Source organism: Papilio polytes, unplaced genomic scaffold (genome assembly GCF_000836215.1).
Source record: "Papilio polytes unplaced genomic scaffold, Ppol_1.0 DF823399.1, whole genome shotgun sequence".
In the NCBI taxonomy this organism is placed as follows: Eukaryota; Metazoa; Arthropoda; class Insecta; order Lepidoptera; family Papilionidae; genus Papilio; species Papilio polytes.
In genome coordinates this window covers 3,141,370-3,162,402 of record NW_013525805.1, presented here as the reverse complement: position 1 = coordinate 3,162,402, position 21,033 = coordinate 3,141,370, and the positions used below count along the sequence as shown (strand labels likewise).

Below are 21,033 nucleotides of genomic sequence, written 5' to 3'. Positions count from 1 at the left end.
TTGCCTCTATGGTATTAGTCGGTGATGTGAAAGACCGTACAGCTATACTAGTTGATGATATGGCAGATACATGTGGAACTATTTGTCATGCGGCAGAGAAATTAATAGAGGCTGGTGCAATAAAGGTGTATGCCATACTCACTCATGGTATCTTCTCTGGACCAGCAATATCTCGCATTAATAATGCCTGCTTGGAGGCTGTAGTGGTAACAAACACGATCCCACAAGAAAGGCACATGCAAGACTGCCCTAAAATTCAGTGTATTGATGTTTCTATGATGTTGGCGGAAGCTGTGCGTCGCACACACAACGGAGAATCTGTCTCATATCTATTTTCTAATGTTCCATATTAGTTTAATTTATTTATTAAGGTTCCAGCACTGACAATGTTATTGCTTGTGTTTGGATGTAATCATAAATTTGTTTATGGCATGCACTTTTATTGTTAAACTTGTTTAGTTGAATTTGACCTGACCAACTTGTTAAAAACATTTTTGTTATAAAGCAACATTAAAGTTTGAATGGGTACAAAGTTCCAAAACTGTTCCGAATTTAATTGTTACAATGGAGCATTGTTAAAAGACCTCACTTTCCGATACTTTAACCTCTTTTATTGTTTTTTATTAATAATTCAATTAAATAAAGAAAACAATATTGTGTTTCACCCAGACCCATATTTTTTATCTATGAAAGGTTTTGAAAAAATTGTTGAAACTAGTATAACTATGAAATTATTCATTATTTGGTCATTTCAATGTTTTAAAATGTAGTTATTTTATAAACAACCTAAAGTTTAAATCAAATGCAATATAATGACAACTTAATTACATGAGGAAAATTTTTAAACCTTGCAAATAAATGGTTTTAGGTCAATCCTTGTTTAAAATGCAATAAATTTCATTTCTACTAACAATTCTAAACTTTAGTTTTACAATATAATCTCATAAGTTAAATGTAAGGATAGTATCTATTATTTAGTAATCATTAATTCAAAAATATATTTTTTCCTAAATATCTGAGTTTGTACTTTTTAATTGGAGAAAGAAGACAAATAATTTGATATAAGGAGTTTTCATTTAATTTTAATTTGCATTTATGCATTAGATTTTAGTGCATTCATCTGACAAATTTCATTATTCAAAAGACATTATTAGATTTTAAAAATAGATGTTATGTTGATATGTAAGCTTCTTAATTTGTTTTCACAACGTAATTGGTAGCAACAATAAAATTTAAGGCTTGTGTAGCTTTCATATTATATAGAAATAACACATTCACTGCCAACTGGCCTGGCGATCACTTTGTACAGAAAAATCTTGGCATGGAGTGTGTTAATATTACTTTGGGTAGTAAATGATGACTTTTTTGATTTTTAAATAATTGTTCAATATTAAATGTGGGTAGTATTAAAATGTACCCTCATTACCAGTGAAAGTACCAAAACGAATTATTTTGTACTACTTATCTGAGATTGTCATCTTTTACTATACCAATGAAATGAAAAACATTTTTGTACGCAAGAAATTTTTTCTAATGCATTGGCTGTGCGCCTGATATTTGTAAAGAGATTTTTCTAAATTTGTAGTACCATTATGTATATTTGGTCTATTCGAGAATATTTAGGTAATAAAAAAGCAAATTGTCATTCTCTTTGATTTATATTTTTTTTGTCCTAAAACCTACTGTCAAAACTATTACTACCCAACTTATAATTTTTTTTTTTATCAAAGTGTTATTTAATTCTACGTTTTAGAATAGATGTTGACATTATTTTTGACCGACTTCCCAAAAGAAGGAGGTACTCAATTCGTCTATACGATTTTTTGTTAATTATTTCGTTATTTTTCTGAAGGAAAAGAGTGCTTTATTTGCAGTGAATTTGCGGCACGTCGCTAGCACAACCAATCTTTACGGTGTTACTATTAGATAATGAATTAGTTTCTACATTAATTAATAGATCGTATCATACGAACATGTCATTAATAAGTCGAAAAAAGCAACAAACACGTGGCAACGCTCCAGATGATCTGTGGCCATGTCAAAAATAGTAACGATATAAAAAAAGACCATCATTCTAAATTGTGCGGAAGTGTCTGATTTGACGACGACTGTTTCATTTGATTCTAATTTACAAAACAACGTTAGTCAAACATTCTCTAATTTCCTCTACCTCAAGTGTGAGCTCTGTATGTACAGGGGTAGGCAGAAATATATAACCCCCAAACTAAAAGCACTCATCCTTACAGCATTATAGTATCTCAAATATGCAAGCACACATTTTTGACCGACTTCCCAAAAGAAGATACTCAATTCGTCTAATTGTTTTTTTAATGTGTGTTACCCGCCGCTAGTGGACCGGTTTTGATAATTCTTTTTTAATCCGAAAGGTAGTGCTTGCAGGTGGGTCCCATTTTTTGTTTGATTTTTGGAGTCAAAGACTATGACGTAGTTAAATAGTTTAGCTCAAAATCGCGTGACGAAATTTTTAACTTTAATTGTATTGAAATATAGTCAAAATTACATTATGCAAATAATGAGAAACAAGGCATATATCTTATTTCTTGTATGTTTATCAGAAGTTTTGTTACATCAGTGTTATCAATAAGATACTTGACCTCAGGTCGTGTCTGATGTAAATTGTTTGTTTGTGGGCCCGCCTTGTCGTCATACGAATTAAGAAAACAAAAACATCTATACCAATGTCACCGAACGATTCAAACTTCGTCAATTTACAAGCTTTGATATTTTAAACTGTAACTAGCTTTCATCTGCGCAAATTAAAAAAAAGTAGCCCACATATTCTCCCAAACTATCCTCTACATCTACTCCGAAATTTAAACTAGAAATCATCTTTTAACAAAAAAATATTTCCACAGTTTAAAATAGTACTTGATAAGTATTTTCAACAATTCTTCAAACAGATAACTTCTTGACCCTTTGCATGCGAAAGTTGACTTTAAACATAGCAGTAATAAAAACAACAGAAAATAAGTTTAACAGCCTGGTAGCTAAAAAACAACTGGACTGGCTGAAAGGCAAGTATCCAGACTTGTAAGTCTTAAAATTGTGTGGCAGGCTCCATTTACTGTTCAATCCCAAAGAAGCAAAACTTGTATTTCCATCCGTCTTTATTGGCCTCATAAAACTTTGAGAGAGCAAAGAACTACAATCAGATGTTAAGGAAGTCTTGTCTATTCCATAGATTTGACACATTGGCCAATAAACTTAAATAGTACGTAGTTATATCTTAATTTGTTTACGCGACGTTAATGTAAACATGATCGTCGGCTGTGCGCAATCGAACGTCCTTGACTACCGCCCAATAAAGCAAACTTTATACTTGGTAAATATAAACAGGTTAAAAAAAACTAACTTATGGTGGCCTTGCGATTACAAAAACAATACGAATAGATACATTATACAGGAAGTAAAAAATAAACTAAGTTTGTTTTATATTTGTTGGTTGTAAAAAAATTATAACTACAGTGTAAGGCAAAGCAATTGATAAATTTAAAATATTGTGTTCTCAGTTTACCAGCCAAAAACTTTTTTTTCTGTTCTAACGATAAAACTGTCGTAATAATTTGTTCGTATAAGTAATCGTTCATCGTTATCTCCTCATATCTGACAATATTTACTCTTCGTTAACTTCCGGTTATTTAAAATATTGTTAATCTAGATGGCTAAGAAAACATTAGGAGGTATCAAAAATGTATCGAAAAAAAAAAACTTTCAGTTAACCTAGTCGTTATCTTTTGTTCGTTATGGGTGCTTCCCGTTTGGGACGATTGAATCATTGGATATTATATTCGAACGAAAGTTCAACAAACATGTATATTGTTGACGTAATTCGATAACCTGTCGCTCTTTACCCTGTGACTGGGGGGTACATTTTACAAGGAAAGTTTTCTAAATAGGTAACAAATAATGCAACAATATTAGATTATTAAACTCATTGCAAACCAATCAAGACATCTCAATATACAAAGAGAAAATTAAATTTAAATTAGTATAAAAGGCAAGTTACTTTTAAAATTGTGAAAAAGTGTGTATTTATGACCATATCATGAAGGAAATAGTTATTCATGAACTCTAGAGTAAATTCGGTCTAATTCTCAAAACTAAAAATCTTATATAATATTAAATATAATATACACAGTAGTAAAAAAAATGTCATACTTCTTAAATGTCTTTGAACATACACAAAAATTTGTTTTGATTGGTGTTATAAAATACCTCTTAAACTAAACAGAGCTTATGATTTTTGTCAGTTTGAAAGAACACAGCTTACATCATCTTACTACATGTCCCCGCTGAAGGGCTCAGAGGCTACCCTAAGTTAGGGTTGACTAGGCCGTTGTCAACCTTGCTGGCCAAGTTTGGGTTGGTTGACTTCACACATATCATTGAATTCCTTTACTGATATGTGCAGGCATCACGATGGTTTCCTTCACCGTAAGGACATCGGTTAATTATGTTAATCGAAAATCATATTGGTACATGGCGGGATTCGAACCCAAGACTGTATATTACGCCACTAAACCACTGAGCCATCGACACTCTGTACGACCGTCAGCCTAGATGACCATTTTTAAATTTTGTATGAACAAATACATATTTCGGTTATAAAAATAAATAAAAAACAACATAAGAGTTAAGTTTTATTATTTACTTAGTGTGTGTGGTGGTGTGGTGTGCCTGTGCTGCGGCTTTACGCATCTGGGTAAGCACATTGCTCATCTCCTCACGCTTCCTCTTAGCACGGATGTGTGTGCCGAGACGGCGCTTCAAGAACTTGAGCGCACGCTTGTCTTTCGACACCTGTAGATTAATGCTTCATTAAGTACAGTACATACTACAGCAGTTTTCAGACTACTGCCCGCTAACCTTTCGAACATTTAGAGTGCACACCTAAAACTAACTATTGCACAATTCTTAAGCCTACCTTTAATTCCTATCAGTATATATAAACTCTCGTCTGTGGAGTGTCCCAATTTGGGACGCTTGAATTTTTTCCTTGTCTGTGGGGTGTCCTGTTTCGGGACGATTACACACTGTGTTGACAGTGTTTAGTTTTGAACGTATTTTGCGGTGTATACATAGTGTTTACTCTTTTTGCACTTGGGTAAATCGGGTTTAGAATGAATGACTTCTCATTCTAAAATATAATTTAGCATATCTATGGTACAAAAAAGTTCTAATTTGTCATTTGAATCTGTGACAGCTCAAACAGTGTTTGCCGCGTATAACCGCTAAGTCAGTTCTAAATTTATAATTTGTATGTAGGGTATACCATTTGTTTTTTTAATTTCATTTTAAACACAAGACTGTATATAGAAAATATAATATTACATCCAGTTATTGTTTTTTGTACATATGAGAAAATTAAAGTTAAGTTTTAGGAGACCCCTAAACTTTCTCATAGAACACATACAATGCAATATAAAATCAAGCTTAAATGGTGTAGATAGTTAAAGAAATATTTCTTAAGTATAAAATAAACTGTGGTTTTCATACATTTTAACTAGATTTTGAAATAAAATGGTTTTTCCAGACATAAGTCTCAAAAATTAGTGCTCAAATTCCTGTCTGTTAGAGCGTCCTGTATTGGGACCCACAAATGTGCTGATTTTGACAGTTCACATACGAAAGGATATAGAGATGCACACACTACTCGATTTTTAGTTGTGCAACTAAACAATTGAATCGGCTGCGAAATAAATGACAATTGGATAACAGTTGTGCTATAGTTTAGTCAAAGGTGTACACACACTCTTAATATAGATAGACTTAGAAGAAAAGGTTAGTTTTTAGAAGCAGTCTCAAATTGCAGTTTACTTTTTGAATGAAAGCCAAATGTATGTTAATATCCTGGTTTCAAGTTACTGCACCAACTGTATTAACAAGATAATGAAGGCAATTTCATCAAAAAGTTTTACTAAAGAAAAGTTAAGAATAACCTCATATTATCCTTTTTTTCCATAAGATAGGATAGAGTGGTTACCCCTGTACATATCCCTGGCTATATTTTTCTACATGTTTTGCATTATTGGAAAAATAATAAAATACCGAAATGATTCTAAAACACTTTGCTTTGTAGGAGTCACTTATTTTAGTAACAACTAACAATAACATTGTATAAACACTATTTATTGCTTCATAAATGTTCATATTATGATTATATTTAAGATAACTTAAAATGTAAAGTAAAATTATTACCTTAGGTATCAATAACATATAGAAATCTTTGAGATATAAAAGGAAATGAATTATTCATATGAAAAAAACGAATATCATGATGTTCCATTATAAGAACTATATTAATTGATAACATTTTCATATTGATATATTAGTTTTGACTCTTATTTTTAAGGTTTTCTCTATATTTTACATAGGTTAATAATATACAAACCTTGAGCAACTCCATAGCCCTCTTTTCATACTGTGCATGTCCTACCACCTCACGGACCAGGTCCCTCACAAACTTTGAGTGTTTAGTTTGAAGCTGAAATGTTAAAACAAAACAATTATATATGTGGAATGTTTATTTATCGTTACGACAGGCATTTTATGAAACAATATCCGTACATAAACCATAATTTTCAAGTTTAAACTCTACTGTACGGATTTTATAACCGTTCATGAAGGAACCGGAGTTGAAATGTTTCAGAGATGTATTACTAAAAGTGTCAAATAAAAATTTAAATAACTTACACCCTTTAGTCTTGCTGGCCTTATCCTGATGGCTTTATCTGTAATGCCCTTCTTACCAGCAGATATTTTAGTTGTTTTGTGGCCTTTTCGCAGACCAACTGCGATCTCGAACCGCGGAGCCATGCTGAAAATAAGTAACTTAAGTAAGTTTCAACACGAAATATACACTCGTATAATTCACTTGATAGTATTTAACACTTTGTATTAATTCAATTACGATTAAAAATTAAAGATTATTTGGATAAATTGAAATAATAAAATATTTCACGTACATCACTGTTTGACAGATAAATCCAAAGAGAATTTTTGTTTTTTATGGTTGTCCTTTTGACAATGACAAATTGAAAAGTTTGTTCGAAGGAAATGTAGATTATACAGTACAGATAAAATAAATTAATTCAACAACAAAAATAGTTATCTTTAGTTTTTAAAGTCGACGATACAGTCTTTGGCCACAAACAGGGATAAATAAATTAAACATGTAACACATTTCTACTCTCAGTATTTCATTTGTATGTAATTTGAGGACTAACTTTTTAACTTTATTACATAGACATAAAGAAACTTATAGAGGAAAATACAAAAATCAACCAACAAAGTTGTAAATCCTACATACGTACTCATCTAATTTGAGCCAAATAGAAACCTTCAAGAAAAAATTTCAGGGTTTTCGAAAAAGTTCAAGTCATAAGTTTTCGAAAAGAACATTGGCTGAACATCTGAAGTACCGTGTACAAAGAAAAGAAGACAACATTTTTGACATTGACATTGACGTTGACGTTGACATTTGACATTTTCGTATGTCTTCTTTCTGTTTGTGTTCGTATTCAAAAGTAAAGCTTTAGTTATTTAAAACTTGTCTACAATTAAGAAGTCGACTGAAAACTAATAATAAAGATGTCCGCTTTCGTTGGGAAAATGGCATAATTTATTTTAAAGCAATTTATTCACTACGACACAACTAAACTGCACTCGGACATAACCTTACTATTACTTATTTTATACGATTTTGAATAAAAATGGAGGTTGGTGCAGTTAAACAGGCGTTCAATAATGAGGTTAGTACTAAATTAATGTAATTTATGTTAGCCTGGTCTTGTCATCAGTACTACTAAAAATACTACGCGTGAATAAATCTTTATAACCTCTAACTTTTGTTTATGTATTAAACCTAATTTTTAAATTATTTTAAGTTACATATGGGTCATTTTAAAACATCTTGTATGGGTCATTAACGAAAATAACTGGATTAAAGTGCTAATAACTACTTCACAATCAATTAAATTTTGCTACATTTAAGTAATCCTTTTCTTGAGTTCCAATGACACTAAAAAAATTAAGTAAATCCCTACAGACATTGTACAACTCAATCACTTATATTTTAATCATTACTTTTTAAAACATTCCAGATTATTCTAATGAAAAGAAATTTAAACCAAGCAAAAATACAAATTATACACAAGCTGACACGGAAAGCGAAAACATTAGCAGAAAAGAAGGCACCTGAAAATTTAAAAGAAAAATTGAAAAAGAAAGCAGAGTCAGCTGTTAAAGAAGTTCTAATTATTAAGGTAATATTCTTTAAGCAATGTAAGTTTTCAATACAAACATTATTGTAAACTCCTTTTATCTAGTCCTTAAATCCACTATACACACTCAGTTCATGCAAATTGGACTAAATACCAGAATTGTTCAGTTAATGTGATGTACAGTCATATTACTGCCTTCACTCACAATATTAACTGAATAGTTCAACAGTTCTGATAAAATTGTTAATGTCAAACTCTAATAAAAACACAGCAGTAAAAACTCTCTCCTGATTGTTTTGGCAGCCAGATCGGATACTACAATAGTGCTGCGCTTCAATAACTTGCTCTGCTAATAATGTAACTAGTTTAAATTACTTATAAATTGTTCCTTATTACTTTTTTACTAACACTAGTCAATAAGATTTTTTACTAACAAAATATGAGATCTCCTCGAAATAAAGTTTTATTATTATACTCCATATATCTTTATTTCTTATTCTCTATATAATACACTTTACAAGAATATAAAAATAAAATAATAATATTATTATTATTATTAATATTAATTTAATTGCATAAACTAAGTAAACAAAAGCACATGAATTCTGTACATGGCCATCATTTTAGTGTAAATACTAATTTATCCATGATTTATCTATATTTGGAGACAAATTTATTTTGTTACTATCAAAATAGGTTTGTTTGGGGGTTTTAACATTAAAATGGCAGCTTAACAACTGTATTTTTTAATAGAAAAAACTTGTATTTTCCAGAAAATAAAAGCAAAAGATATTGCAAAATTCATAGTCACATACAATGGAGAGCTTGCAAAGTATTTAAATAAACCAGAAGTAGATCATAATAAAGCATGTGCTAGGTTATTATTGCACAAAAGTATGCAAAATAAACATAAGTCCATAAGAGATACATTCGGTAATACTGCAATAAATGATCTATTCATGTCAAGATTGGAAAGGAGAAAGTTAAAGAAGGAAGCGAGAGAGAAACAACAAAATAAGAAGAAAGCAAAAGAGGCAAAGAAGTTAGTGAACATTGAAGGTGATTGGGATGTAGAAGATATAGGGAACAAAGGCACTACAGTTAAAAAGGTACAGGATAATGGATCAGACAGAAAAGATACACCAGACAGTGATGATGGTAAAGAAAGTGATGAGGGGTCAGAAATTGATGAACAACAAAGTGATATGGTGAATGCTGCACACAACAGTGATGATGAATCAAGTAGTGATGAACCAGATAATGATTTAGATAGTGATGAAGAAGCATTAATTGATTCTGAACAATCTGGCAGTGATATCAACAAATCTCAAATTGTCAGTGACTCGGATAATTCAGATACAGAAGTTAAAGAAAGTAAACTAAAAAGAAAAGGTTTACAAAAGAAAGAAATTGAAGACAATTCAAATAAAAGTTCAGTTAGTATAAATGTAGATATTTTAAATAAAGACAAAATACATAATAGTGAAATTGTAAAACTTAAAAAATTGCCGAAAGAAGTGAATAAAAAGAAAAAAGACGTTAATAAGAATAAAAATTTCAATGAAAAGATACTTAAAAGGAAATTCAATAAAGATATTGAAGAACAACCAGCGGAAGATATAAAAATGGTTGATCCTTTCTTTATAACAACAACAGGAGAAAGTTACATGTCTGTTGTTGAACCAAGACAACCAGATGAAGTGAAAGAGGTACATCAAGAAGGAAATAGAAAATACAGAAGAGCTGTTATGTTTGGACATGTACAGAAACCTAGGAGAAATGAATTTAAACAGGACAATAGAAGATTCAAAGATTTATCAAATGCAAATGATCGATTTAGTGAAAATAATAAAAAGAAATTTACTAATGAAAATAAAAAAGAAGGTGAAACAATCGAAAAATTACATCCCTCGTGGGAAGCAAAGAAGAAAAAATCAGGTATTTTACCTTTTGAAGGTAAAAAAATTGTTTTTGATGACTAAGAATAATTATGGTAATAAAATTGTTTTAACAAATTTAAATTTTATTTTTATTATTCCAATAGATATTAGAAACAGTTTTGAAATTATAAGGAAAATAATTTAAAAAGTTAACTTATGTTTTAAAACCATTCGTTTAAAATATCATTGAGTCTACATATTCTTTGTTGTGTATGATAATTCCGCGTTTCGTCTGATGAGTGTGGTGTCGGAGGCCTAATTTTGGTCCCTTTCCCTTTCCACCCTTTTCTTAAGAGAAAAGGATGGGAAGGAAAAGTGGATTTGACGGTGGAGGAGACGCATAGGAAGGGGAAATGTCCTCTTTATGGGCGTCTCCTCCTCCGTCAATTAAGGGTAGTAATGCATCTGCAATTGCGGATGTTTATGGGCAGCGATCGCTTTCCATTTCGGTGGATTCAGTTGGCCGCTTGCTCGTTTGCCAACATATACTATAAAAAAAAATGTTGCCACTTGTAACTTTTTAAAAGAATATATTTGTCCTGAAAAACTGATAACTCGTTACCCTTTTATAAACCTAATCCTTCATAAAACGAGCGGTCACGTCGCGTCGATTTATGGCTTCTGCAATCTGACTGATTCTTACACGTAGATAAATTTAATGGATTTTCTAGGAAAGGCCGTTTCACTAAGATAATATGAAATACGTTACTTTTGTCAAAATAGTTTTTAATTTCTATGTATTTAGCGTTTGATTTTTCAAAAATATAATAGACCGGTTAAGAGAAAAAGAGAAAGAGACGACGCCCTGGGAGAGATTTCTACAGTGCCCCCTTTTTACCATACATGGTAGGGTCAACAGGCTGTGTAAATTGAAGACTGGCGCCCCTTTCTGTTCAGCACCCTAGGTCACCTAACCACGCCCGACTTTGACTCTGCAAAATAACACCTTCCAACAATTCATAAATCTAATAAAATTAATCTACTTTACTTAGCTTATTAAAATTCCTATTATCTTTTAAAGTTTTCATTTCACGGGGAAGTAAGTGCACCGCGTCTGTGCCATTTATAATTTTTATTATCTGTCGCGCCCTCACGTAGTATAAAAGTGACTCCATCTAATTGGAGCAGTAAAGTAAGAAATGAACCTTCACTTTTACAATGCTACTTTATACTTAGTAATGGTTAATGATATTTTTTATTTATAAAGCAAGTGGTAATATCCGGAATAAAGTGTAATTATTATCCAGGTGAATAAAAAAAATATGTCAAAGGTAGCGCTAAAATCTTATGGTAATTATAAAATAATATAACAGTCAATGTTTGGTATTGTCTATTGTTGAATCCAAAACTGTTAATCGATTATTAACAAGGTCTATGGTAATTTAATTTTTTTATCTAACAATATTAAGTAGCTTTGGCTATAGAGTGGTTATTCATTTTTATATTAATTTTATTAGCGCCTTCAGCACCTTAGGTAGCTAAAAATTAGTAGTATCTCCAAACGCTTGCTGGTAAATAAATGCAGGCGCATTTAAATTGCGTGTCCTGTGAAAGGAGGTAAGTCATGGACTTGTAGTTGATATATTTCTCTAAATCGGAGGTGCTATTATTTTATTTAATAAAAAGAATAATAAATAAGTAAGAGGCACAGTTGCCGCGCTGCACGTTTGTATAACAGCATTACGTATTCCGACTGCGAAGTGGCTGGACGTTTATTATGCAATGTTATGTTCCCCAAACATAGTTAGGCCTCGACTAAATAATGTATTGAACACCGTATAAATATATTTATATAGTATTCAATATATTATTTGGAAAGAAACTTTTATACAATAAAGTTTCGCTCAATGTCGGAGTATATTAAAACTTGGTTCGTAATATTTTTCATAATTTCTGTACTTCGTAAAGTTCAAAAAGAACAGAGTAAAATTGTGATCAAAACTAATCATACAAAGTCTATTTTCTTCAGCGAAATTATTTTCTAGAGACATTTTAACACCGTTTCACAAAGTTAGGTACGTGAGAGTAGGAAATAGAGATTCCCAAACGAGCCTGTTACAATAATAAGGGCCATTTTCACGTGCGACAGAACGAGGAAATCACGATGTGCCGGCAGGACGTTACCGTGCAGATTAAAAACAAATATCCGTTAGGAATTTGTGCTGATTTACACTTTTTTCTTCGGAATAAAAGCAACGGTTTTTCAGCCGACAGTCTCTTTTTCGAAAATTAGTTGCAAATATGTAATTTGCATATTGTTCTCTATGCGCACTGATTGTTTGGAAAATAAAATCTCTAAATTCAGTATTCAAAAACGCACGAGTACAGATTATATAAGAGATTCGAATACTAACCAAAGTTTATTACAGACTTGGAGCTCGTCCAAAAGCAACCTCCCAAACACGCGACTCGCTTAGAATTTTTATATCCACACTGTTTATGAATTTGTTTTTAAAGTCTATGGAAAACAGTGTTAATTCGATGCTGCAGATATTTAAAAGTTGGTCTTCGTAGCATAAATATATTTGTACACAGCTGCAAAACGGGAACCTATATCGAAGGGCACGAAAGTCATAACAAGTCGACATTCACTCCCTTCTATGTTTTACCTCCACATTTAAATCAATCTTACTAATATTATAAATGCGAAAGTTTAGATGGATGGATGGATGTTTGTTAGCGTTTGTAGCCTAAACGGAAGAACGGATCTCCATGAAATTTGGCACAGATTTAGAGCATAGTCGGGAAGAACACATAGGCTACTTTTTATCCCTGGAACAGTTACGGTTCCCGTGGGATTCAATAATATAGTTTTTTAATGTTTACTCGATCGTTCTGCAACGGTTCAACATATCTTATTGAAATTTGGCACAGATATAAAACAAAGTCTGGAGTACACATGGGATAAGCTTCATCCCCGAGAAATGTCAGGTTCCCGAGGGATACGTAGCTATTTGTAATTTATATAGTTCGTATGTTTTCTAATACTACGCGGACGAAGTTGCGGGCAACATCTCGTCATAGAATAAAAATCACATTACTGAAGGGCTCGATCATACATTAAGTTAGGAGTGACTAGGCATTAGTTAACCATGTATTTGGTCGACTTTACGTAAATTTATACTAATTTTATGAAGAGGAAAGATTTGTATTTTTGTCTGTATTGAAATAACTACTGGGCCAATTTGAAAAATTCTTTCACCGTTAGGAAGGTAAAGAAAGGTATCTGTAAGTAACAAAGGCATTTCACGCGGACGAAGTCGCGAACATTCATATTATATAATAGGAGAAACACCACTAAAGGGCTCGATACTACATTAAGTTAGGAGTGGCTAGATCTTAGTAAACCATGCTGGCTTAAGATGAATTGGTTGACTTCACATATGTCTATGTATAGTTTTACTCTAAAAAATTTAGACGTAGTGTACAAATATAAAGTGTACCGTTTACATATGGATTTGTAAACTAGTGACATAGCTATGTAAATCGGTCTGAGTGCTAAGTCGCTCGCTGCTGCCACCTGGCGGGGTCGCATGGCATTCCTCACGTGATGGAATTTATTGCATCGTGAGGGTGCAATTGCAAATGCCGACTGCGCTCATTGTGAACGCCTTGCTTTAGGGCTGTCAACAACCTACCTCTTCTTTGCATGGTGTTAATTCGAGCTTTGAATTTGACAAAGTTAGTGACGCTGTGTCGTTTATCCTAGTTCCTAGGGTTGATATCGTCTTTTTTTCGTTACCTGTATTCGCGTCTACATTAATTTATAATTGCCAACCCTGAATAGATAGATTTCATGTACTTATGAGTACTTGTTCTTAGTGTATACTTGATGGTATTCTAATTTAATATTGCACGTTTATTAAGCTGTGAATTGAATTTTTGAAATATGCTTTAAATTTAAAATGTCTCAAAAATGGCCCAAATTTTGACCAGATTTTGTTATTTTCTCACGTATTAATCTTCGTCCGCGAGGAATTAAAACCTTTGTTACTCACTAATAACGTAGCTTCTTAACAGTGAAAAAACTTTTGTAATAGGTTCCAGTAGTTTTCGAGTAATTCAATACATACAAAAATACAAATCTTTCTTCTTTGTAATATTAGTATTACAAAGAAGAAAGATTAGTAGATATAGATATCCGCAGATATAGAAGTAGGTTGTTGTAAAAGTTAAGAATGTTTAGATGTCGTCATATACTTAACTTTTTTTTGGTAATTTCGAAATTTCTCCTATTTAGCCAAATGTGGTTCCGTAAAAATAAAGGAGGCACCGAATGTTAGTGTTAGTAACGTAGGATAAAATACCGTCCCCTGTATTAACATATTCATGTATTCCGTACAAAAGTCGAGGTCGGCGCGCCTCCGTCCGACGCTCCTCGCAAAATGTTATAAATCGCCTCGCTTCGTGCTCGAATAAATTTTGGTTTTTCAACTATTATTGCCTGACCCTAATAATGATCGAGTGGCGATCACCGTGGATTTAATTCTACTTTAAATATAGTTTAACTGAGAATTATTACATGTTTCACCATTTACATTTCCACTATTATTTTAGGCGTATTTGTATAGGGGATACACAGAAAAAGGATATAAAGTTTTCTTTTCTACGTTACATTAAGAATAGACAACGCACTTAATCTTTTTCATTTATTGCAAACTAGCTTACGCCCTCGCCTCGCATGGAACTAAACAAAAATAAAGTAAGTAGCCTACGTGTTCTTTCTATGTTCTAAACCAATGCCAAATTTCTTAGAGATCCGTTCAGCAGTTTAGGCTACAAACTCTAACAAACATCTATTCATCTAAACGTTCGCATTTATAATATAAAAATAAGTAAATCTAGTACAAACCAATACGGCTTAAGGTCCTTCTAGAAGCGAGACTACATTTTCCTTAAAGGTCGGCAACGCATCTGTAGTTCCTCTGGTGTTGCGGATGTCTGGGCGTCGTTGACTACTTCGGTGTTCCCATTGCTCGTTTGCCCCCTTCTCTTATAAAAAAGATGTCTACAGGTAGCAGTAACTTTAATTTTTATCTCTTATTTTATTTAAATAACTTTTATCCTAAAATTCTATTATTTCCAATTATAGTAATAGTTGTTATATACTCTTTAATAATCACGATTTATGAGTCCCGTAACGTTCAATCAAAACGAAGAAGGGTTAGCAAAAACACCAATTCAAAGGTCAAACGGCGTTCCGGCAAAAACAATTTATAAGTTTTTGTCGTAAACCCGCCTTTGTGACTGAATACATGAATATGTTAATTCACGATAGACCCTATTTAAACCAGCCTAACAAATAAGGCCCTTTTATATTAAACTCTGAAAGGAGTGGATCTTATTATATGAAAATTACAGAAAATTTCATTAAAAATAACGGTTATAGCAAACACAACTGTTAAAATACTTATTTTTTTTACTTAGGGTCGTTAACTGCTAACTAAGTGGGTCCCTAAGTGTACTAAATGTACATATTAATACTATTTAACGACAGAAGAAGGTTTTATAGTACGTTAAATAAAATAAAATTTAAACTCCTATTGATTTTGGACATTTCTTCGTCAAAGATTAACTTATCACAGATATGATTAATTACTTTTAAATGTCAATTTTAAGAAAAAATCCGAATTAAACAGAACCATTGCTAACAAAGCCTTTTATAGAAATTAAAGTTAGTTATGTTTTAAGAAAATGTCTTTTCTCGGATGTAGGGAAACCTTGTCGAAGTTTCACAATGTTTTATTTATTCAGAGGTCCATCGTGGACATATTTCCTTTGTCTTTTTTATTTACAAAGGTTAAGAGCTACGTTGTAGCCACTGGTATTTTGAAAATTCCATTAAAGGGTCTTTGTAATTTTAACGGAATATTCTATACTCACATCAGAAGACTGGACTGAATTTTTGTTAGTTCTATCGCTCATACTAAAATTGAAGTTTGTTTATAATATCATAAGAAAAATTCCAGATTTCGGGAAGACGGTGTATTTGCGTTGCTAAAAATGAAAATCGCATTTAATTTTTTTTGTCTGTCTGTCTTCCGCCAACCATGTTGATGGCTGGCATTCCACAACCGTGCGGTTTTCGCGGAACTTTTTGCACCGCACAGCCGCGTTGTGGAACGGTCTGTTCTCAGCGGTATTTCCAAACCAATACGACTAAGGGTCCTTCAAGAAACGAACCTACAATTTCCTCAAAGACCGGCAACGCATCTGTAGTTCCTCTGGTGTTGCGGATGTCCATGGGCGTCGTTGACCACCTTTGTGTTCCCGCCGCTCGTTTGCCCCCTTCTCATATATATTAAAAAAAAACACGTTTGTTCCGGGTATCGGGTAATGTCTTAAATAGCTGGGCTGATTTCAACAAGACTTTCACTGAAGGGTAACTGACATAGACGGGCATATAGGCTACTTTTTATCTTAATATTGCGTTTGTTGCGACCAACAGCTAAGCTAATCTAAAGTCCGGCAACGCATCTGGTGTTGTGTGTTCCATGGGCATCGAAACGCTGTGTTACCGCTTGTTTGCCCATTTCTCTTATAAAACCTAACCTAACACTCAAACAGCCACCATTAGTTCACTATTCGCCACAATCGCCACATATACGTGTGGTGATGGCGTGTGCCAGTGATTTGTCGCCACAATTTAGGCGCACGTCATCGCTGCCGTTAGCAATTCCATTTAGCAATAATAAATCACCCCCGCAGGTGAATTATTAAGTGAATAATGATACCATCATTACTCATCTGTCTACGTTTGTTTATATAATTAATGACAATCAATTACGTTTCATTGATTTGCAAGTAGCACTTTATGTGAGCGGATTAAAATTGTATGAATGAAACCAAGTATTCTTCTAAAAAAGATGTGTATGATTCAATGTATTAAAATTAGAATTAGGTGGATTATACACACATCATGACAATAAAACGGCAGATTAAAACGACATTTATCTTTGTAACAGCTTATTAAATAACTAGCTGTTGCTCGCGATTTTGTTAAATAAAAAAAAAACATAGCCTATGTTACTCAGCGATAAAGTAGCTGTCAATAGGTGAAATCAGTCTAGTAGTTTTTGAGTTACTTCAATCTAAACAAATGTTTGGTTTATATAATTTATTTGGAAATATAACAGAGTTTAACTATTATATAATAAATGTATGCGCGTAGTAAGACTTCTTCATCGCCGTTACTTTTTGTTCTGACGTTTTTTGGTGTTGCCAGTGTCCGCGCGAACAAATACGAATCTTCCTCTTTATAACATTAGTATAGATAAGACCATTGAAATGTTGCCAGTCAGATTGACGAATTTACAAATTCTTTATACTCATAAGAGACTTCTATAAAATTTCTTTAGCATGATTAACCATTAAATTAACACAAGTGTAGCTATAACAGAGGTAGCTTTAAATGGTATTTATAAAAAAATACTTCAATTCATTGTAAAACAATGGCACGAGATTTCTCATTTATTTCAAACAATGTAGCATTAGGGATGATAGATGAGTATCGTTAAGAGATATCGATGTAGGTATCGAACATGGAAACGATATCATCGACACATTATCGGAAGTACAGATTGTAATCAATCGATATCACAAACAAGAGCAACTGAAATACAAAACAAAACACGCACGAAGTTTGGGTTAGCAGAATATACTAAACCCTTTTATAAATACGTTTTTATTTTTTAATTACCATAAACCGATCTTATGTTTCATTTGTTTTATGACGACTGTTACAAGTAGAGCGTTAGTGGCTCAGTGGTTTAAGCACTTGACTTGTAATCTACAGATCTTGGGTTCGAAACCCACCGGACCAATGTGATTTTCGATTTTTTCGAATTATTCTTACGATGAAGGAAAACATCTAATGCAACCTGCACATATCGGCAAAGAAATTCAAAGATATGTGTGAAGTCAACCAACCCGCAGTGAGCCAGTGTGGTTGACTATGGCCTAGTCACCTCTAACTTAGGGTAGGCTCCGAGCCCCTCGGTGGGGACGTGTAGTGAGCTGGTGATGATGTTACAAATAATCAAGTCAAGAAATTTCAATTTAGTTGTGAACGTCCCAAATTTCATTACCAAGATTTACTTACTTCCAAGTTAACTTTTCAATCTCGTTCTAACAATTTTTACGTCCCCAACACGTGCTCCTGAGGGCGCACATTGAAATGTTTAAAGGTGGCAATATTTTCTACCTGTATGAATTCCCTAAGGACATTTTACAGCCCCCAATCCCCTATGAAATACGCCCCACGTTTTCCCAATTTATGGTCCTTAATAATCTCGTAAAGGCACAACGTTTGTTTTATCGACTCTTGATATTTTTTTAGTGATAAATTGCATTTTATCTTTTTTTTCGTTTTCGTATAATTTTGGAAAATAAAAAAATGTTTTTTTTTTCAATAATGTAGAGCATTTGAATTTTATAAAATTTATATTGACCTTCATTTGTTTACTTTATTTTTTAAATTACGTATACTAGTCAAAAAACTATTTTTATTCGTGCTTGTGGGTCCCAGGAGATGGCGTTGTTATTGGGTTCACGGATTTTTAGACTATTATATACGCATGCATGCAAACTATACTAGTTTTGTTAATTTTTGTACGACAAAAAACTGAAAACACCTTTTATTGCCTCTATTTTTTTTATTTCAACGTGAGTGTCGCATAAATGTTTTATTATTCAATTCCCCGTGGCTTTAGTGTTTGCTGTGCCATTACTGTCGTCCGCCATGTTGGATTGCTGACAGTTGGCTGACAGCATGTGTCACGTGATAGTGGCATTTCTACAATTGGATAAAGAGGTGATCAGTAAGCATTCGAGTAGTTGTGTTTGAATATTTTTTTTAATGCAATAGTTTTGTAGGTTAGCAGCGGCGAGAAGGTAGTTAATATAACAGAAAATTTAATACTGTACTGATTTAGTCTGTTTTAGTTCTCTTTTTATATTTAAACCAAATTATCTTCTTAATAAAAGTTGGCAATTTCTTCATACTGATTTTATAAATGCTAAAGTTTAGATGGATTGATGGATGGATGTTTGTAACCTAATCGGCTTAACGGATTTCGATGAAATTGGGTACAGATGTAGAGGATAGTCTGGAAGAACATACATATATTCCACGCGGGCGAAATCGCGGGCGAAAGTTAGTACATTTATAATTCCTTTAATCGATCATACTACTAGTTTATTTGTCTTGTTCACCCTTCTGTTAGATCTCTTCTCTCTTGGGTGACTAGAATGTGCAAAACAATTGAAGTAATGAATTAAATTTGTGTACCCCGCAGCGCTTGCAGTGCTGCACATTGGGACAGCGCTGTAATAATGAAGCATTCCTCGCTTGAAGCGGGATTTATTGCTTGACCGACTTTATACATGCTGGTAACATTAGTTCAAAGTGTCACATGACATGCACAAATCATGCTGTCTTTGTTTTTTTGTAGGAGAAGAAAAGAGATATTAAATTTTTACAGATGATTTGTTTGCGTTTGTTACTAATCTAGAAGTCTGGATAATTCATTACTCCTTTTCACTAATATCTATACTATTATAAATACACTTCTTTGTTGCCTAAGATGTCAGCAACTACAGCATATTTTTGAATAATTCCTTTTTAAATAAAAAGCCCTATATGTTTCAGGCTATATGTTTTCACGCCATTAAACTTAGTGGGTAAATATTTTGGTTAAAAATCCTAATGTGGGAAAGAGACCATAAGTTGCTGCCAATATTAAGAAAGCAAGATTGCTAAGATTTGTCATGTCATGTCATTTTGATATTTGCTATTAATAATTCGACAAAAGTCAGTAATAAAATAAAATTTTCATAATTGCACGCGGACGAAGTCGCGGGCGAATGCTAGTAATAAATATAGCAGTTGTTTATTTAAATTAACTGAAAGATTTGTCATAAATAGAGACAAAATATGTAGAAAATATAAGATTTCCTGTAACGAATACGAACAAAATAATTTCTAACGCCGACGTTTTTCTAAGAGCACTAAAATGTTTCATCTCGAATAAATTGAGTTTGTTAATTATTTTGTTACATGGTTACAGTTCGATGACTTTGGGTGCGGAAATGCGGCATTTTATTCTGCATTAGATAACATACGGGAAGGGAACGATTCTAATGTGCAGAGTTTTTGATGAGTTTTCTGGAATTCGTAGTTATCCCAATGGCTGAGATAGTTTGGGTAATTAGGACCTCATAGACTAGTGATAGGACTTTCGTAATACATAGTTCCCTTTTTTACCTAAGATTTTGTCTTACACTTCTTTGTTGTTGAAATCGCGGGTGTTAGCAAGAAAATTCACGGGTATGTATTCGTAACGTAATTGACAAAGTTTGAGATGTCGATATACTTTACGTCCAATATGGGGCTCATCACAAATCGTCAATGTCGTTATAAATACTTTTTCACAAAATTTCGTGTTAGTCCAAGGATAAATATTTTATTATCCCTCTCGTTATCTTTCTTTAGACAGATAACAAATTATTTCTATAAAGACTTAGACATTGGAAATGTAAGAAATCAAAAAACGTAATCTTATTTCTGCATGAATGGTATTTAAATTTCCAATCGCTAGATGGCACCACTAGTCTATTATCGATAGGGTTTAAAATTAGCATATCAAAATGAGTTCGGCGTTTCAATTTTTAAATGCATGATATATAGAAAACTAGCTTTCGTCCGCGACTCTGTCCACGTGAAATAAAAAAGACAAAAGTGAATAACCTATGTGTTCTTCCAGACTATCCCCTACGTCTATACCAAATTTCATCGAGATCCGTTCAGCAGTTTAGGCTACAAACTCTAACAAACATCCATCCATCTAAAC

The 21,033-nt window shown here is 32.8% G+C and overlaps 3 protein-coding genes across 3 annotated transcripts in view; 2 read left to right on the top strand and 1 right to left on the bottom strand.

The window, feature by feature from the left end:
- Positions 1–1,650, top strand: part of LOC106104743 (ribose-phosphate pyrophosphokinase 1-like) — a 2,670-nt gene extending 1,020 nt beyond the window's left edge. The window contains exon 2 of the mRNA XM_013284874.1: positions 6–1,650. Coding sequence (XP_013140328.1) covers positions 6–353 — 348 coding nt within the window. The 3' untranslated portion in view covers positions 354–1,650. The remainder of the gene's footprint in view (positions 1–5) is intronic.
- A 2,998-nt stretch (positions 1,651–4,648) lies between these two features.
- LOC106104891 (60S ribosomal protein L36) lies at positions 4,649–7,095 on the bottom strand. Its single transcript, XM_013285087.1, has 4 exons — positions 6,987–7,095; positions 6,715–6,838; positions 6,413–6,505; positions 4,649–4,821 (listed from the first exon to the last, which is right to left on the bottom strand). Exons 2-4 carry the CDS (start codon positions 6,835–6,837, stop codon positions 4,669–4,671), a joined length of 369 nt encoding a protein of 122 aa, XP_013140541.1. The 5' UTR covers position 6,838; positions 6,987–7,095; the 3' UTR covers positions 4,649–4,668.
- A 398-nt stretch (positions 7,096–7,493) lies between these two features.
- On the top strand, positions 7,494–10,264 carry LOC106104741 (serum response factor-binding protein 1). Its single transcript, XM_013284872.1, has 4 exons — positions 7,494–7,772; positions 8,124–8,285; positions 9,017–9,679; positions 9,746–10,264. Exons 1-4 carry the CDS (start codon positions 7,734–7,736, stop codon positions 10,223–10,225), a joined length of 1,344 nt encoding a protein of 447 aa, XP_013140326.1. The 5' UTR covers positions 7,494–7,733; the 3' UTR covers positions 10,226–10,264.
- The last annotated feature ends 10,769 nt before the right edge of the window (positions 10,265–21,033 follow it).

Excerpts from the sequence above, each read along its gene's own strand:
- LOC106104891 (XM_013285087.1), bottom strand. The coding sequence starts at position 6,837 with ATGGCTCCGCGGTTCGAGATCGCAGTTGGTCTGCGAAAAGGCCACAAA. Across the intron at positions 6,506-6,714 it reads GGCCAGCAAGACTAAAGGGT|CTTCAAACTAAACACTCAAA; the intron begins GTAAGTTATTTA and ends TTAACATTTCAG. Across the intron at positions 4,822-6,412 it reads GGGCTATGGAGTTGCTCAAG|GTGTCGAAAGACAAGCGTGC; the intron begins GTTTGTATATTA and ends ATTAATCTACAG.
- LOC106104741 (XM_013284872.1), top strand. The coding sequence starts at position 7,734 with ATGGAGGTTGGTGCAGTTAAACAGGCGTTCAATAATGAG. Across the intron at positions 7,773-8,123 it reads AACAGGCGTTCAATAATGAG|ATTATTCTAATGAAAAGAAA; the intron begins GTTAGTACTAAA and ends AAAACATTCCAG. Across the intron at positions 9,680-9,745 it reads ACAATTCAAATAAAAGTTCA|AAATTGCCGAAAGAAGTGAA; the intron begins GTTAGTATAAAT and ends GTAAAACTTAAA.